This window comes from Pelobates fuscus, chromosome 8, assembly GCF_036172605.1.
Source record: "Pelobates fuscus isolate aPelFus1 chromosome 8, aPelFus1.pri, whole genome shotgun sequence".
Taxonomy (NCBI): Eukaryota; Metazoa; Chordata; class Amphibia; order Anura; family Pelobatidae; genus Pelobates; species Pelobates fuscus.
In genome coordinates this window covers 179,171,114-179,187,836 of record NC_086324.1, presented here as the reverse complement: position 1 = coordinate 179,187,836, position 16,723 = coordinate 179,171,114, and the positions used below count along the sequence as shown (strand labels likewise).

Genomic DNA, 16,723 nt, shown 5'->3' with positions numbered 1-16,723 from the left:
ACTGTATAAATAGATACTGGATAGATACTGTATAGATAGATAGATAGATACTGTATAAATAGATACTGGATAGATAGATACTAGATAGATAGATAAATCGTGTATAGATAGATACTGTATAGATATATAGATAGGTCGATGATAGATAGATACTGGATACATAGGTCGACAGATACTGTATAAATAGATGGATGGATAGATACTAGATAGATAAATACTGTATAGATAGATAGATACTGGATAGATAGATAGATAGATACTGTGTAGATAGATACTGGATAGATAGATAGATAGATACTGGATAGATAGATACTGGATAGATAGATAGATACTGGATAGATAGATAGATACTGGATAGATAGATAGATACTGGATAGATAGATAGATAGATACTGGATAGATAGATAGATAGATACTGGATAGATGGATAGATAGATACTGGATAGATAGATAGATAGATACTGGATAGATGGATAGATGGATAGATAGATACTGGATAGATAGATAGATAGATACTGGATAGATAGATAGATAGATACTGGATAGATAGATAGATAGATACTGGATAGATAGATAGATAGATACTGGATAGATAGATAGATAGATAGATAGATACTGGATAGATAGATAGATAGATAGATACTGGATAGATAGATAGATAGATAGATACTGGATAGATAGATAGATGGATAGATACTGGATAGATAGATAGATAGATAGATAGATACTGGATAGATTTAAAGTTTGCTACTCACTTCTCTCTTTGCTTTCACTAATTCTTCCAAAGTCTGTGTCTTCCTCATCCTCTCCACCAGCCTTTTCAATGTGGTTGGCTGTTCCGTCTCTTTTGGAGGGAATTTCCTGTAGAATAAAAATGTACTGATCAATTTATTAGTAGCATTTACAATATTAGAGACCAGGGCAGTACGGAGGGTAATACAGAGACCAGGGCAGTACGGAGGGTAATACAGAGATCAGGGCAGTACGGAGGGTAATACAGAGACCAGGGCAGTACGGAGGGTAATACAGAGACCAGGGCAGTACGGAGGGTAATACAGAGACCAGGGCAGTACGGAGCACAATACAGAGACCAGGGCAGTACGGAGGGTAATACAGAGATCAGGGCAGTACGGAGGGTAATACAGAGACCAGGGCAGTACGGAGGGTAATACAGAGACCAGGGCAGTACGGAGGGTAATACAGAGACCAGGGCAGTACGGAGGGTAATACAGAGACCAGGGCAGTACGGAGGGTAATACAGAGATCAGGGCAGTACGGAGGGTAATACAGAGACCAGGGCAGTACGGAGGGTAATACAGAGACCAGGGCAGTACGGAGGGTAATACAGAGACCAGGGCAGTACGGAGGGTAATACAGAGACCAGGGCAGTACGGAGCACAATACAGAGACCAGGGCAGTACGGAGGGTAATACAGAGATCAGGGCAGTACGGAGGGTAATACAGAGACCAGGGCAGTACGGAGGGTAATACAGAGACCAGGGCAGTACGGAGGTAATACAGAGACCAGGGCAGCACGGAGGGTAATACAGAGACCAGGGCAGTACGGAGGGTAATACAGAGACCAGGGCAGTACGGAGGGTAATACAGAGACCAGGGCAGTACGGAGGGGAATACAGAGACCAGGGCAGTACGGAGGGTAATACAGAGACCAGGGCAGTACGGAGGGTAATACAGAGACCAGGGCAGTACGGAGGGTAATACAGAGACCAGGGCAGTACGGAGGGTAATACAGAGACCAGGGCAGTACGGAGGGTAATACAGAGACCAGGGCAGTACGGAGGGTAATACAGAGATCAGGGCAGTATGGAGGGTAATACAGAGACCAGGGCAGTACGGAGGGTAATACAGAGACCAGGGCAGTACGGAGGGTAATACAGAGACCAGGGCAGTACGGAGCACAATACAGAGACCAGGGCAGTACGGAGGGTAATACAGAGACCAGGGCAGTACGGAGGGTAATACAGAGATCAGGGCAGTACGGAGCACAATACAGAGACCAGGGCAGTACGGAGGGTAATACAGAGACCAGGGCAGTACGGAGCACAATACAGAGACCAGGGCAGTACGGAGGGCAATACAGAGACCAGGGCAGTACGGAGGGTAATACAGAGACCAGGGCAGTACGGAGGGTAATACAGAGACCAGGGCAGTACGGAGGGTAATACAGAGACCAGGGCAGTACGGAGGGTAATACAGAGACCAGGGCAGTACGGAGGGTAATACAGAGATCAGGGCAGTACGGAGGTAATACAGAGACCAGGGCAGCACGGAGGGTAATACAGAGACCAGGGCAGTACGGAGGGTAATACAGAGACCAGGGCAGTACGGAGGGTAATACAGAGACCAGGGCAGTACGGAGGGTAATACAGAGACCAGGGCAGTACGGAGGGTAATACAGAGACCAGGGCAGTACGGAGGGTAATACAGAGACCAGGGCAGTACGGAGGGTAATACAGAGACCAGGGCAGTACGGAGGGTAATACAGAGACCAGGGCAGTACGGAGGGTAATACAGAGACCAGGGCAGTACGGAGGGTAATACAGAGATCAGGGCAGTATGGAGGGTAATACAGAGACCAGGGCAGTACGGAGGGTAATACAGAGACCAGGGCAGTACGGAGGGTAATACAGAGACCAGGGCAGTACGGAGCACAATACAGAGACCAGGGCAGTACGGAGGGTAATACAGAGACCAGGGCAGTACGGAGGGTAATACAGAGATCAGGGCAGTACGGAGCACAATACAGAGACCAGGGCAGTACGGAGGGTAATACAGAGACCAGGGCAGTACGGAGCACAATACAGAGACCAGGGCAGTACGGAGGGCAATACAGAGACCAGGGCAGTACGGAGGGTAATACAGAGACCAGGGCAGTACGGAGGGTAATACAGAGACCAGGGCAGTACGGAGGGTAATACAGAGACCAGGGCAGTACGGAGGGTAATACAGAGACCAGGGCAGTACGGAGGGTAATACAGAGACCAGGGCAGTACGGAGGGTAATACAGAGATCAGGGCAGTACGGAGGGTAATACAGAGACCAGGGCAGTACGGAGGGTAATACAGAGATCAGGGCAGTACGGAGGGTAATACAGAGATCAGGGCAGTACGGAGGGTAATACAGAGATCAGGGCAGTACGGAGGGTAATACAGAGATCAGGGCAGTACGGAGGTAATACAGAGACCAGGGCAGTACGGAGCACAATACAGAGACCAGGGCAGTACGGAGGGTAATACAGAGACCAGGGCAGTACGGAGGGTAATACAGAGACCAGGGCAGTACGGAGGGTAATACAGAGATCAGGGCAGTACGGAGGGTAATACAGAGACCAGGGCAGTACGGAGGGTAATACAGAGACCAGGGCAGTACGGAGGGTAATACAGAGATCAGGGCAGTACGGAGGGTAATACAGAGATCAGGGCAGTACGGAGGGTAATACAGAGACCAGGGCAGTACGGAGGGTAATACAGAGATCAGGGCAGTACGGAGGTAATACAGAGATCAGGGCAGTACGGAGGGTAATACAGAGACCAGGGCAGTACGGATGGTAATACAGAGACCAGGGCAGTACGGAGGGTAATACAGAGATCAGGGCAGTACGGAGGGTAATACAGAGACCAGGGCAGTACGGAGGGTAATACAGAGATCAGGGCAGTACGGAGGTAATACAGAGATCAGGGCAGTACGGAGGGTAATACAGAGACCAGGGCAGTACGGAGGGTAATACAGAGACCAGGGCAGTACGGAGCACAATACAGAGACCAGGGCAGTACGGAGGGTAATACAGAGACCAGGGCAGTACGGAGGGTAATACAGAGACCAGGGCAGTACGGAGGACAATACAGAGACCAGGGCAGTACGGAGCACAATACAGAGATCAGGGCAGTACGGAGGGTAATACAGAGACCAGGGCAGTACGGAGGGTAATACAGAGACCAGGGCAGTACGGAGGACAATACAGAGACCAGGGCAGTACGGAGGACAATACAGAGATCAGGGCAGTACGGAGCACAATACAGAGACCAGGGCAGTACGGAGGGTAATACAGAGACCAGGGCAGTACGGAGCACAATACAGAGACCAGGGCAGTACGGAGGGTAATACAGAGACCAGGGCAGTACGGAGGGTAATACAGAGACCAGGGCAGTACGGAGCACAATACAGAGACCAGGGCAGTACGGAGGGTAATACAGAGATCAGGGCAGTACGGAGGGTAATACAGAGACCAGGGCAGTACGGAGGGTAATACAGAGACCAGGGCAGTACGGAGGGTAATACAGAGATCAGGGCAGTACGGAGGGCAATACAGAGACCAGGGCAGTACGGAGCACAATACAGAGATCAGGGCAGTACGGAGCACAATACAGAGATCAGGGCAGTACGGAGGGTAATACAGAGATCAGGGCAGTACGGAGGGTAATACAGAGATCAGGGCAGTACGGAGGGTAATACAGAGATCAGGGCAGTACGGAGGGTAATACAGAGATCAGGGCAGTACGGAGGGTAATACAGAGACCAGGGCAGTACGGAGGGTAATACAGAGACCAGGGCAGCACGGAGGGTAATACAGAGATCAGGGCAGCACGGAGGGTAATACAGAGATCAGGGCAGTACGGAGGGTAATACAGAGACCAGGGCAGTACGGAGGGTAATACAGAGACCAGGGCAGTACGGAGGGTAATACAGAGATCAGGGCAGTACGGAGGGTAATACAGAGATCAGGGCAGTACGGAGGGTAATACAGAGATCAGGGCAGCACGGAGGGTAATACAGAGATCAGGGCAGTACGGAGGTAATACAGAGATCAGGGCAGTACGGAGGGTAATACAGAGACCAGGGCAGTACGGAGGGTAATACAGAGATCAGGGCAGTACGGAGGGTAATACAGAGATCAGGGCAGTACGGAGGGTAATACAGAGATCAGGGCAGTACGGAGGGCAATACAGAGACCAGGGCAGTACGGAGGGCAATACAGAGATCAGGGCAGTACGGAGGTAATACAGAGATCAGGGCAGTACGGAGGGTAATACAGAGATCAGGGCAGTACGGAGCACAATACAGAGACCAGGGCAGTACGGAGGGTAATACAGAGACCAGGGCAGTACGGAGGGTAATACAGAGACCAGGGCAGTACGGAGGGTAATACAGAGATCAGGGCAGTACGGAGGGTAATACAGAGACCAGGGCAGTACGGAGGGTAATACAGAGACCAGGGCAGTACGGAGGGTAATACAGAGATCAGGGCAGTACGGAGGGTAATACAGAGACCAGGGCAGTACGGAGGGTAATACAGAGACCAGGGCAGTACGGAGGGTAATACAGAGACCAGGGCAGTACGGAGGGTAATACAGAGACCAGGGCAGTACGGAGGGTAATACAGAGATCAGGGCAGTACGGAGGGTAATACAGAGACCAGGGCAGTACGGAGGGTAATACAGAGACCAGGGCAGTGCGGAGGTAATACAGAGACCAGGGCAGTACGGAGGACAATACAGAGATCAGGGCAGTACGGAGGTAATACAGAGATCAGGGAAGTGTGGGGGGTAATACAGAGACCAATGAGGGCCTTATAGAGTGCCACAGGGGGCATTATAGAAGACAGGACTGAATAGGCTGGGGGTATATTTAGTGAATGAAGAGATGGCTTTGGAGGAGCGTGAGGTGGGGAAGCAGTGACATACTCCAGTAATTGGAGAATTCTCTGATCATATTGGGTTCGATAATACTCAGCCAAGTCCATGCTGATCCCAACACTCGCTCAACCAGAGTCAACACCAACTGCCAGTCATTCAAAAGAAGCGGTTAGTTGGGACTACTTTTTCTCATGGGAAGCGTGATCTTTGGCAAATTTTTGCAAATGGCGGAACATAAGCAAAAACTAATTTCACTTACTTAACTAATTTACCCATAATTCATCAGTCAAACTGCAGACATCATGGACAGAGGAGAACAAAATGGCTGCACCCAGGTATTAAAGGGACACTATAGTCACTTGAACAACTTTAGCTTAATGAAGCGGTTATGCTGTATAGAACATGCCCCTGCAGCCTCACTGCTCAATCCTCTGCCATTTAGGAGTTAAATCACTTTGTTTATACAGCCCTGGTCACAACACCCTGCATGAACACACAGTCTAATTGTCAATCAGATCTTACAACACACTGTGTTTACTTTAGAAGTTTGTATCTCCTGCTCTGTAAATTGTACTTTAATAACACACAGGAGGCTTCTGCGTTGGAACCCGTTTTACAGTAAGTTTATGGAATACTGTGTGAGTCACAGCCAGAGGAGGTGTAACTAAGGTCATATAAATAGAGATCTAATCTTTAAACTTTTTATTGCACGTTGTTTAATGTAGAATTTCTTATCTCCTTCATCTCATAATAGCCTTCTAGAGCCTGCAGGATCCTCCTGTGTAGGCCGACTTACGTTCACTAGGTAAAAAACTTTCTGATTGGTTCAACTCATATTTACAGCCTCTGGTGAAGGATCCTCCGGGTTATCCACAAGATATTTCAGACAGAATTTCAGTAGAAAAATTGAGTACTCCTGGTTAACGGTTGTTGCCTCTCTTTCCTCCATTTGAAAGGGTTTAGTAGCTGTTATTATTATTGCCATTTATATAGTGCCAACAGATTCTGTAGTGATAGAATATTTATTTTATGTTTGAGTTAATTTTCTGATGAGTTATTCAGTTTTGCTAGTTTATATATGTTTTTTACTCCAACACAATTATTTTTTGGTTGAAGGGGATTAGTATTGTGACAAACCCTCCTTACCCATGACGTTTGTCACAAACTCCTGGAGGAGCCAACTAGCTACTCTCCTGCCCAATGACTATGGGCCACATACAAAGACCCTGTTCGGGAGTTAAATCCTCAGCGGTACTTTGCCACGATTGTTATGGATCTAAATCCAGCATGAGGACTTTGTGAGTTCCCGGTTACCTCAGCGGGACTTAGCCGCAATGTTATAGAACTGTCTTCGGCATGAGGTGACCGTGCGGCTTTCGGACAACTTGGTCCGGGGTTTTGAACAACTTTGAAATCCACCATGAGAGTGCTTTTTGGAGGGAAGGGGACTGAGACTAAGGGGAACAAATGCCACAAAAGACCCAGACGGAGTACCTCGTATTGCGGCCACAGGAGCTCCCGACAATTAACCGGCCAAAGCACCATATGCCCTGGAACTGTTTTGGGCATAGGACCACGTTTGCGGCCAGTCAGAACTTTGACACGGTGGTGTTTTCCCTACACTTTATGGATCTGAGTGCTATTTGGAGAACTCAGGCGCTCAGATCAGGGCTATTTAAGGATGTAATATTTGTGGAGGTTCATCTATGTCATATATGTATTTTTAATATTTTATATTTTTATGCTTAGTCATTCTGACACAGAAATTCATGGGCGTGTTGTGGGAGTGTTCTGGGCGTGTGTTAATGTATCCTTGCTGTGTATATAAGTGGGCCATCTTGCCATAATAAAACCAGTCTTCTTGTACCCTTCATCAAGTCTAGGCTGATGTTTAGGTATACCAAAGCTATAATCACTGCTTTACTTGGGACTTGGGAGAATTAAAACAGATATACTCAGTCTGAGTATATGGGATCCTGTACAACTATCTTTTGGGATGTGGCTCTGCGTTGGGTGCACAATTTGTGGCCTATGATGTCAACCTTTTTATGGGTTGGTGGGAGAGTGGTGATAATCCCTATTGTTTTTTTGTGACAGATCTCCCTGTCCCTGGATTTTACAGCTCTTTGTTCCCTTCGCCTGTTTGTTCAGTGAAATACATCCACCACATATGTTAACATTGCCCGGTTTGAATAACGAATAATCTACTGAACGACAGACCACCAATATACGGAATGTGCCGCTTGTTGACCCCATTAACCTCTGCTAACACCTCTGTAACCGCAATCACCTCAACGTTCTAAGCAGTCCACTGGGTGGTCGTCGTTCCTATGTGAGAACATGTGGTGGCGGCCATCTTAGGACATGAACACAGACAGCGGTGTTTGGTCATCGAGTGCATGGAACTAAAATCGGACACTCGACGGCGCGAACACCGCTGAGACTTCCATATCCAAATATGTTTGGTATTATTCATACAAACAAAACGGCGTTCGGTGGAAACATCTCCCGAACCACAGATACTCTGTGAACATATGCACAAACTGTTATTCGTTTATAAATATTGTGTATTTGATATTCCCGAAAGAGACCGACCGCACAGCCTGATTTCATGGAACTATTTTGGGCAGGCGCCTCGGGTGCGGTCAGTCTAAACTATACCCTGGTGGCATTTGGGCTGCGTTCGTGGAATCTTAGTGCATTCGGAATATGTTGGGCTCTCAGGCCCAGGCTATCCAGGGATATAGAACTTGAAGGGATATCTCACTGTTAAATATATATTTTGAGGTATTTTTATTATGCTTGTCCTGGACCTGAGAGGTAATGTAATTATGTGTGTGCTGTCCCCTCTCATGCTCAGTGGGGAATGCCCCTGGAATGTGTAATCAGAAACCCCTTGCATGGAGACTTGCATAAAAGGCCAGCTGTGGCTGCCATTAAAGCAGTTCAAGTTTAACCCTCAACACAGAGCCTCGTATCGTGTCTGTAGGGAACAGCTATAACAACTATTTCACTGCGTTTTAGGATTATCGCTTCCAGGATTATTATCATCTCTGGCGGCGAAACCCCTCTTCCCATTGGGGTGTCCAACACATTTTTCTTTTGTTTTCTATGTATGCTATTTTGATGACTTTGATTTTCTGTGAATCGCTGGAGAGAGTCGGGACACCTGAAATATACCTTTGAATGGAATGCATGTAGCAGATGGCATTGGGCTGTTGTAATATGCTTTATGTGTTTTAATATGCTTTCGTTTAATTTTTGCCGTATGTACGTGTATTGTACGCAGCATTCAACTGATTGTTTGGTAAAATCACTTCATTTATTATACTAGTGAAACTACCGAACAATCAGACCACCCCAGGAATAAGTGTGCCGCCAATTACCGTTCGCAACAATGTTGCAAACCCGTAATTGGCAATCAGTGCAGTGTGTGCTTTGTCCTCTGGGTGTCCACCGTTCGGAAGACGAACACGTGGCGGCGGCCATCTTAAACTCCCTAACAGCTGTGTTTTGCCGTCGAGTGTCTGGAACTAAAATCGGACAATTGACTAGGCAAACACCGCTGAGACCTCCACACTGCCATCAATTCGTGTAGAAACTACCGAACGGCCCACCATTCAGTAGAAAGAACCCCACTGTGGCGAAACCAACCTCGCCACTGGGCCCTGGAGAAGCCTGTTTGCTAGCCTCCTACCTGCTGACTATGGCCCCTGGGTTATTTGGGGCATATTGTACTTTATATTGCTGCTACTGGCCCTTTAAAATCAGCGATGGACATATTGGGACTTTTGGGACTACTGTCCCTTTAAGACTGTGGAGCATATTCCAGTATACTGCCTTTAATATTACATATGTATTTATGTGTTGAGTTTAACCTGGGATATGTATGCAGCATTCAGCTGATTGTTCGGTAGACTCACTCCATTCATTATATTGAGTGAAACTACCGAACAACCAGACCACCCAGGAATAAGTGTGCCTCCAATTACCGTTTGCAACAATGTTGCAAACGGGTAATTGGCAATCAGTGTAATGTATTCTTTGTCCTCTGGGTGGCCGCCATTCGGGAAACAAACACGTGGCGGCGGCCATCTTAAACTACCGAACAGCGGTGTTTTGCCGTCGAGTGTCTGGAACTAAAATCGGACACTTGACTAGGCAAACACCGCTGAGACCTCCATACTTCCAGAAATTCGTATAGAAACTACCGAATGACCCGCCGTTCGGTAGAAAGAACCCCACAAACAAGGGAATTCATTCAAACCCTCTCCAGGCTCTATAACACAGGCAATTCGCCTGTTTTCATTCCCTTGTTTGTGACCGACCGCAGGGCCAAAATGCATGGAACTGTTTTCGGATACTTTACCCATGCGGTCGGTCAAATCTTTGGAACCCCATATCTGCCGAACTGTTCATCCGAATGACTTGAATTTTGAATATGTTGTCCCCCTGAATAAGGGCTATCCAGCGATGCTGGATTTAAAGGTGTACCCCCGGGTTTTGGGGTACATCCAGAACTTGGCTGAAAAGGTGTACCGGATAATTGGGTTTAATGTTATCTGAGGGGAGGGGATGTGTGGGCTGAACCATGTATGTGATTGGATATTTTATGCCTCCCCCTGGGTGTGGACTGTATGTGTATTATTGTAATAAAAGCCGGGCTGGATGAGCCAGTCCAGAGTTCCTGTTTTACCCTCAAAGTGATGTATCGTCTCATTATTGGGGGGAAGGATTTATGGCATGCTGTTCCAGTTGACTGCTAGGAGTACAAGCCTATTTGTATGGTTCCTATTCAATGGTCTACAGCATTCATATGCTTGGGAGAATTTAAAAGGTTTCTCGGATTCGGTGATTGTGGTGTCTGCCAGAGTGCTTGGAGTCCTCAGGAAGCACTAGGAGCATCCATTAACGGAGGTACCCAGTCGGGGTGCCAGGTGATCCGTTACACCCACGAACAAAGAGGTTTATCCGAATCCTCCCCAGTCTCCATAACCCAGGCCGTTCGTGCATTTTATTCCCTTTTTCTGTGACCGACCGCAGGGCCAAAACGTAAGGTACCAATTTCGACTGTTACCTCCAGCGCGGTCGGTCTTTTTACTACCTCCATGAATTTCCCGAACCCCTGGTCCGATCTGGGTGATTTTTGAGTATGTCACTCACCCAGATCAGGGCTACCAGGGGATATAAAATTTAGAGGTGTACCTCTAGGTTTAGGGGTACATCCAGAAAATGAGGGGAACTGTGTCCTGCATAATGGGATTATGAGTCATACTAAGGGGAGGGGATGTGTGAGTGGCAACTCATGTATGATTGGTGTACTGTATAATTACTGTAAATCCCTCCCTTGCAGGGGAGAAAGCTTTAAAAGAAGGTTGAGTGATTAAAAGTCAGTTCTGCTCCTGATGCTGTGTGTCGTCCAGTCATTGGGATCTGTATGGGGATATTCGTGGATTACCTTGCTTGCTGTGATTATTGTTCTATGGGATTTTATTACTTGTTCCTGAGCCTCACTGGGATCTTTAGTGGAGTTAACCCTTTGAAATACCAGCTCTCCGCTACAGATGCATTGTATGTGTGGGGAGACATTGTGTGGTGGATGCATTGTATGACGTGTGGGGAGACATTGTATGACGTGTGGGGAGACATTGTATGGGGGATGCATTGTATGACGTGTGGGGAGACATTGTGTGGGGGATGCATTGTATGACGTGTGGGGAGACATTGTATGACGTGTGGGGAGACATTGTATGACGTGTGGGGAGACATTGTATGACGTGTGGGGAGACATTGTATGGGGGATGCATTGTATGACGTGTGGGGAGACATTGTATGACGTGTGGAGAGACATTGTATGACGTGTGGGGAGACATTGTATGACGTGTGGGGAGACATTGTATGACGTGTGGGGAGACATTGTGTGGGGGATGCATTGTATGTGTGGGGAGACATTGTGTGGGGGATGCATTGTATGTGTGGGGAGACATTGTGTGGGGGATGCATTGTATGTGTGGGGAGACATTGTGTGGGGGATGCATTGTATGTTGGGGGAGACATTGTGTGGGGGATGCATTGTATGTGTGGGGAGAAATTGTGTGGGGGATGCATTGTATGTTGGGGGAGACATTGTGTGGGGGATGCATTGTATGTTGGGGGAGACATTGTGTGGGGGATGCATTGTATGTTGGGGGAGACATTGTGTGGGGGATGCATTGTATGTTGGGGGAGACATTGTGTGGGGGATGCATTGTATGTTGGGGGAGACATTGTGGGGGATGCATTGTATGTTGGGGGGAGACATTGTGTGGGGGATGCATTGTATGTTGGGGGGAGACATTGTGTTGAGATACATTTTGTGGGGGATACATTGAGTAATGTTTGGGGACTGTTGACAAAGAATGAAATAAAAAGACTATTTTAGTGGGTGTGGCTGTAGGTATGGCCAAGGACGAGGATACTCTAGTCAAGAAAATGTTGGAGAACTTAATGACTTAGTGATAAAAATTAATACAAAAGACAACATAATTTAGAACAAACAAAGTATATTAACATGAAAGGATTTAAACAAAAATATACTAGAATGACAAAATAGTAAGTTTTATTGCTGTGGAGCTCTGATCTCATACACACTTCACATTACTGAGTTTTATTGCGGTGGAGCTCTGTGATACCCTCATACAAACCGCACATTACTATGAGTTTTATTACTGTGGAGCTCTGTGATACACACTGCACATTACTGTGAGTTTTATTATTGTGGAGCTCTGTGATACTCATACACACCGCACATTACTGTGAGTTTTATTACTGTGGAGCTCTGTGATACACACTGCACTTTGCTATGTGTGTTACTCGTGTGGAGCTCTGTGAGGTTGCTCCTTATGAAATTTTTGCTTGCTCTCTGTATATTGCCCACTACCTTTGTGTATGCTTGTATATGATTGTGTACAATAGCATATTATTGTCTGTGACAGTATCAAATATTCCGTGGCCTGGCGTGATGATGTATAATATTGCATGGCTGTGTGTTATTCTGTGACCTGGTTGGATAGTGTATAATATTGTGTGACTGTATGCTATTCTGGTGTGTGATACTGTACAATATTGTGTGACTGTTATTCAGTGGCCTGGCGTGATGGTGTATAATATTATGTGGCTGTAAGTTATTCCGTGACCTGGTGTAATGGTGTATAATATTGTATGGGTGTATGTTACTCCATGACCTGGCGTGATGGTGTATAATATTGTATGGCTGTATGTTATTCCGTGGCCTGGCGTGATTGTGTATAATATTGTATGACTGTATGTTACTCCGTGGCCTGGCGTGATTGTGTATAATATTGTATGGCTGTATGTTACTCCGTGGCCTGGCGTGATTGTGTATAATATTGTATGGCTGTATGTTATTCCATGGCCTGGCGTGATTGTGTATAATATTGTATGACTGTATGTTACTCCGTGGCCTGGCGAGATGGTGTATAATATTGTATTGCTGTAGGTTACTCTGTGGCCTGGTGTGATAGTGTACAGGATTATCTGTCTCAGTCACTGTCTGTCTGGATAGTTTGAGTTTGGAGATCATTCACTTCTGTGATCTGAGTTTTATCATCACTTCTGATGTGGCTCTCCTTATTATTGGCATCTAACATCCGGTCCTTGTACCGTGTAAAGAAACCGCACTGTGGGAGAGAGAACAAACAGTAAAAAAAGCAAATACAATATATATCCCTCCCTGAACGCTCACACTGTATATATATCCCACCCCGAACGCGCACACTGTATATACCCAGAATATATATCCCACCCCGAACGCGCACACTGTATATACCCAGAATATATATCCCACCCCAAACGCGCACACTGTATATACCCAGAATATATATCCCACCCCGAACGCGCACATTGTATATACCCAGAATATATATCCCACCTTGAACACTCACAAAGTGTATACACCTAGAATATATATCCCACCCTGAATGCTCACGCTGTATATACCCAAAATATATATCCCACCCCGAACGCTCACACTGTATATATATATTCCACCCCGAACGCGCACACTGTATATACCCAGAATATATATCCCACCCCGAACGCGCACACTGTATATACCCAGAATATATATCCCACCCCGAACGCGCACACTGTATATACCCAGAATATATCCCACCTTGAGCACTCACAAAGTGTATACACCTAGAATATATCCCACCCTGAATGCTCACGCTGTACATACCAAAATATATATCCCTCCCTGAACGCTCACACTGTATATATATCCCACCCTGAACGCTCACACTGTATATACCCAGAATATATATCCCACCCCGAACGCGCACACTGTATATACCCAGAATATATATCCCACCCCGAACGCGCACACTCTATACCCAGAATATATATCCCACCCCGAATGCGCACACTGTATATACCCAGAATATATATCCCACCTTGAACACTCACAAAGTGTATACACCTAGAATATATATCCCACCCTGAATGCTCACGCTGTATATACCCAAAATATATATCCCACCTCGAACGCTCACACTGTATATACCCAGATTATATACAGGTGAACAATCACACTGTATATACCCAGAATATATATCCCACCCTGAACTCTCACACACTGTATATACCCAGAAAATATATCCTATCCCGAACGCTCACACACTGTATATACCCAGAATATATATCCCACTCCGAACGCTCACACACTGTATGTACCCAGAATATATATCCCACCCGACACTCACACTGTATATACCCAGAATATATATGCCACCCCTAACGCTCACACTGTATATACTCAGAAAATATATCCCACCCCGAACGCTCACACACTGTATATACCCAGAATATATATCCCACCCTGAACGCTCACACACAGACCCCAAATAATTACATACACACAGGTAACTAGGTATTACGTACCTTGTACAGAATCACGCAGATACAAAGCAGGAGGACTCCCCCACCCACACTGCTCCCAATAATGTACAGCATGTGATTGGGCACAACTAGAAGCTCCACTCGTGTAGAAACCTGGGCAATAGACAAAGCACAAACTGAGTACAGACAGTCTCACTCCATGAGTAACCCTTCACAGAGTGTAACTCACCAAGTCCCTGTGAAGGAGTCTCTCACTCAGTCTCCTCCTCTCTCTCACTCAGTCTCTCGCTCTCTCACTCAGAGACCGAGTGAGAGAGGGAGACAAAGACTCACTTAGTCTCGCTGTAGCACTCACTCGTTTTTGAGTTATACATGTTTAGCAATGTGTTTTAGAATTTAAGTAAGCCGTTATAAATACATACAATTCTGAGGAATGTTGCCTTTTGGCCAGTACCTGAGCGGAGTAGAACGTTCCTTTCGTGTCACTGTAGTACCTCGTTTTATTGTACTGGATTGTCACAGAGCTATTCACAATGATGGACACGGGTTTCTGAAGGTCACAGGTGAGATACGTGTTAGTGTGCTACACCTACCCTCTGTTATATTACAATCACACGCATAAAGGAATATTGAGATCAGATAGTACAGCGGTGTACCAACACATAACAAATGGAGAACTCCGAAATGTGACAGAAAAAATGGAAATAATAATACTGAAAGTGGGCAGTAACTATAGAAACCAGCAAAACCTGCATTAACTTCCAACAGTTTCCAGGTTTCATTAATGCCTCGAGTCGGTTCGGCACGGTACGCTATTTTCAGTGTTTCCATTATGAAAGTGGCCCATACAACCGAACCCAACCACACCCCCCTTCAGATGAAGGTCCATAGGAAAATGTTAGGGCGGACATGAAAACGTCAATGATCACGACAAATGACATGCTAGGCATCTGGTCTAAACTCCGCATGGCCCCTGGCAGTCCGACTTGCAGTGGAATCGCTCACCTCAATAGGCTGGACCATTCTAACCCTTCCAAACTGTACCGACCCGAACCGTTCCGCTCAGTGGAAATGAGGCATTAGCAAGAAGTTTATAAATCAGACTCTCAAATAAACGGCAAAAACCACCAATCAGTGGCGTACATACCAGGGTCGCAGGGGTCATGGCTGCGACCGGGCCCGGCCCACCAGGGGGCCCAGCTGCCCTGCGACCCAGGTATGTACCCACTGGGCCAGCCTCCTCTCCTGGTGGCACCCGGCGGGCAGACTGGCGGGCGTGCGAGGGAGCACTCTCCCTGGCTGAGCGCCCCCTCGCCACCACTGGACCCCAGGGAATCCCTTCAGCACTCCCAAAGGTAGGGAGGCTGGGGGGATTAATTTTTTATTTATTTTTTAAACGTGTGAGTGTGTGTGTGTATGTATTAGTGTGTGTGTTAGAGTGTGTGTGTGTATTAGAGTGTGTGTGTTAGTGTTAGAATGTGTCAGTGAGTGTGTTACTGTGTGTGTCTGTTACTGAGTGTGTGTCTGTCAGTAAATGTGTGTGTCTGTTAGCTAGTGTGTATGCGTCTGTTCATGAGAGTGTGTGTGTGTGTCTTAAGCACTTACCTCCTTTCTCCAGTGTCGGACTCCCTTGGCGCTGGGGATCTCTCTGCCCCGATCCGCCTCTCAGCTCTGAATGCGCATGCAGGGCAAGAGCCACGCGCGCATTCAAACCGCCCATTACTCAATGCTTTCCTATAGACGTTCAGCGTCTTCTCACTGTGATTTTCACAGTGAGAATTGCAGAAGCTCCTCTAGCGGCTGTCAATGAGACAGCCACTAGAGGCTGGATTAACCCTCAGTGAAACATAGCAGTTTCTCTGAAACTGCTATGTTTTCAGCTGCAGGGTTAAAACTAGAGAGACCTGGCACCCAGACCACTTCATTGAGCTGATGTGATCTGGGTGTCTGTAGTGGTCTTTTAAGTGTATGTGTTTATGCATGCACTGGCGTACATACCGCGGTCGCAAGGCTTGCGCAGAGTAAGTGCCTTAAAATTGAAATTCTCACCTTTGTAAATAACCCTGTGTGTGTAAATCTCATCAATTTATCTCTGCATCATCACCAGAGAGATAACGAGCCATTCACCTCTATTCTATCCCCATCGTATTACTATTTTATCACCAGAGAGA

General features: G+C 46.6%; 1 protein-coding gene across 4 annotated transcripts in view; it reads right to left on the bottom strand.

The window, feature by feature from the left end:
- Window positions 1–12,418: 12,418 nt before the first annotated feature.
- The window catches only part of ITGAL (integrin subunit alpha L), a 95,643-nt gene continuing 91,338 nt past the window's right edge, over window positions 12,419–16,723 (bottom strand). Inside the window, exons 28-31 of one of the 4 annotated variants that reach the window (XR_010085237.1) lie at window positions 15,007–15,102; window positions 14,595–14,705; window positions 12,956–13,333; window positions 12,419–12,646 (exon numbers count right to left, since the gene is read on the bottom strand). Coding sequence is in view for 1 of the 4 variants with exons in the window: in XM_063430947.1 (XP_063287017.1) it covers window positions 13,196–13,333; window positions 14,595–14,705; window positions 15,007–15,102 (345 nt within the window). In the remaining 3 variants the exon portion in view is untranslated. The other 3 variants (XR_010085238.1, XR_010085236.1, XM_063430947.1) reach the window with 3 other exon arrangements.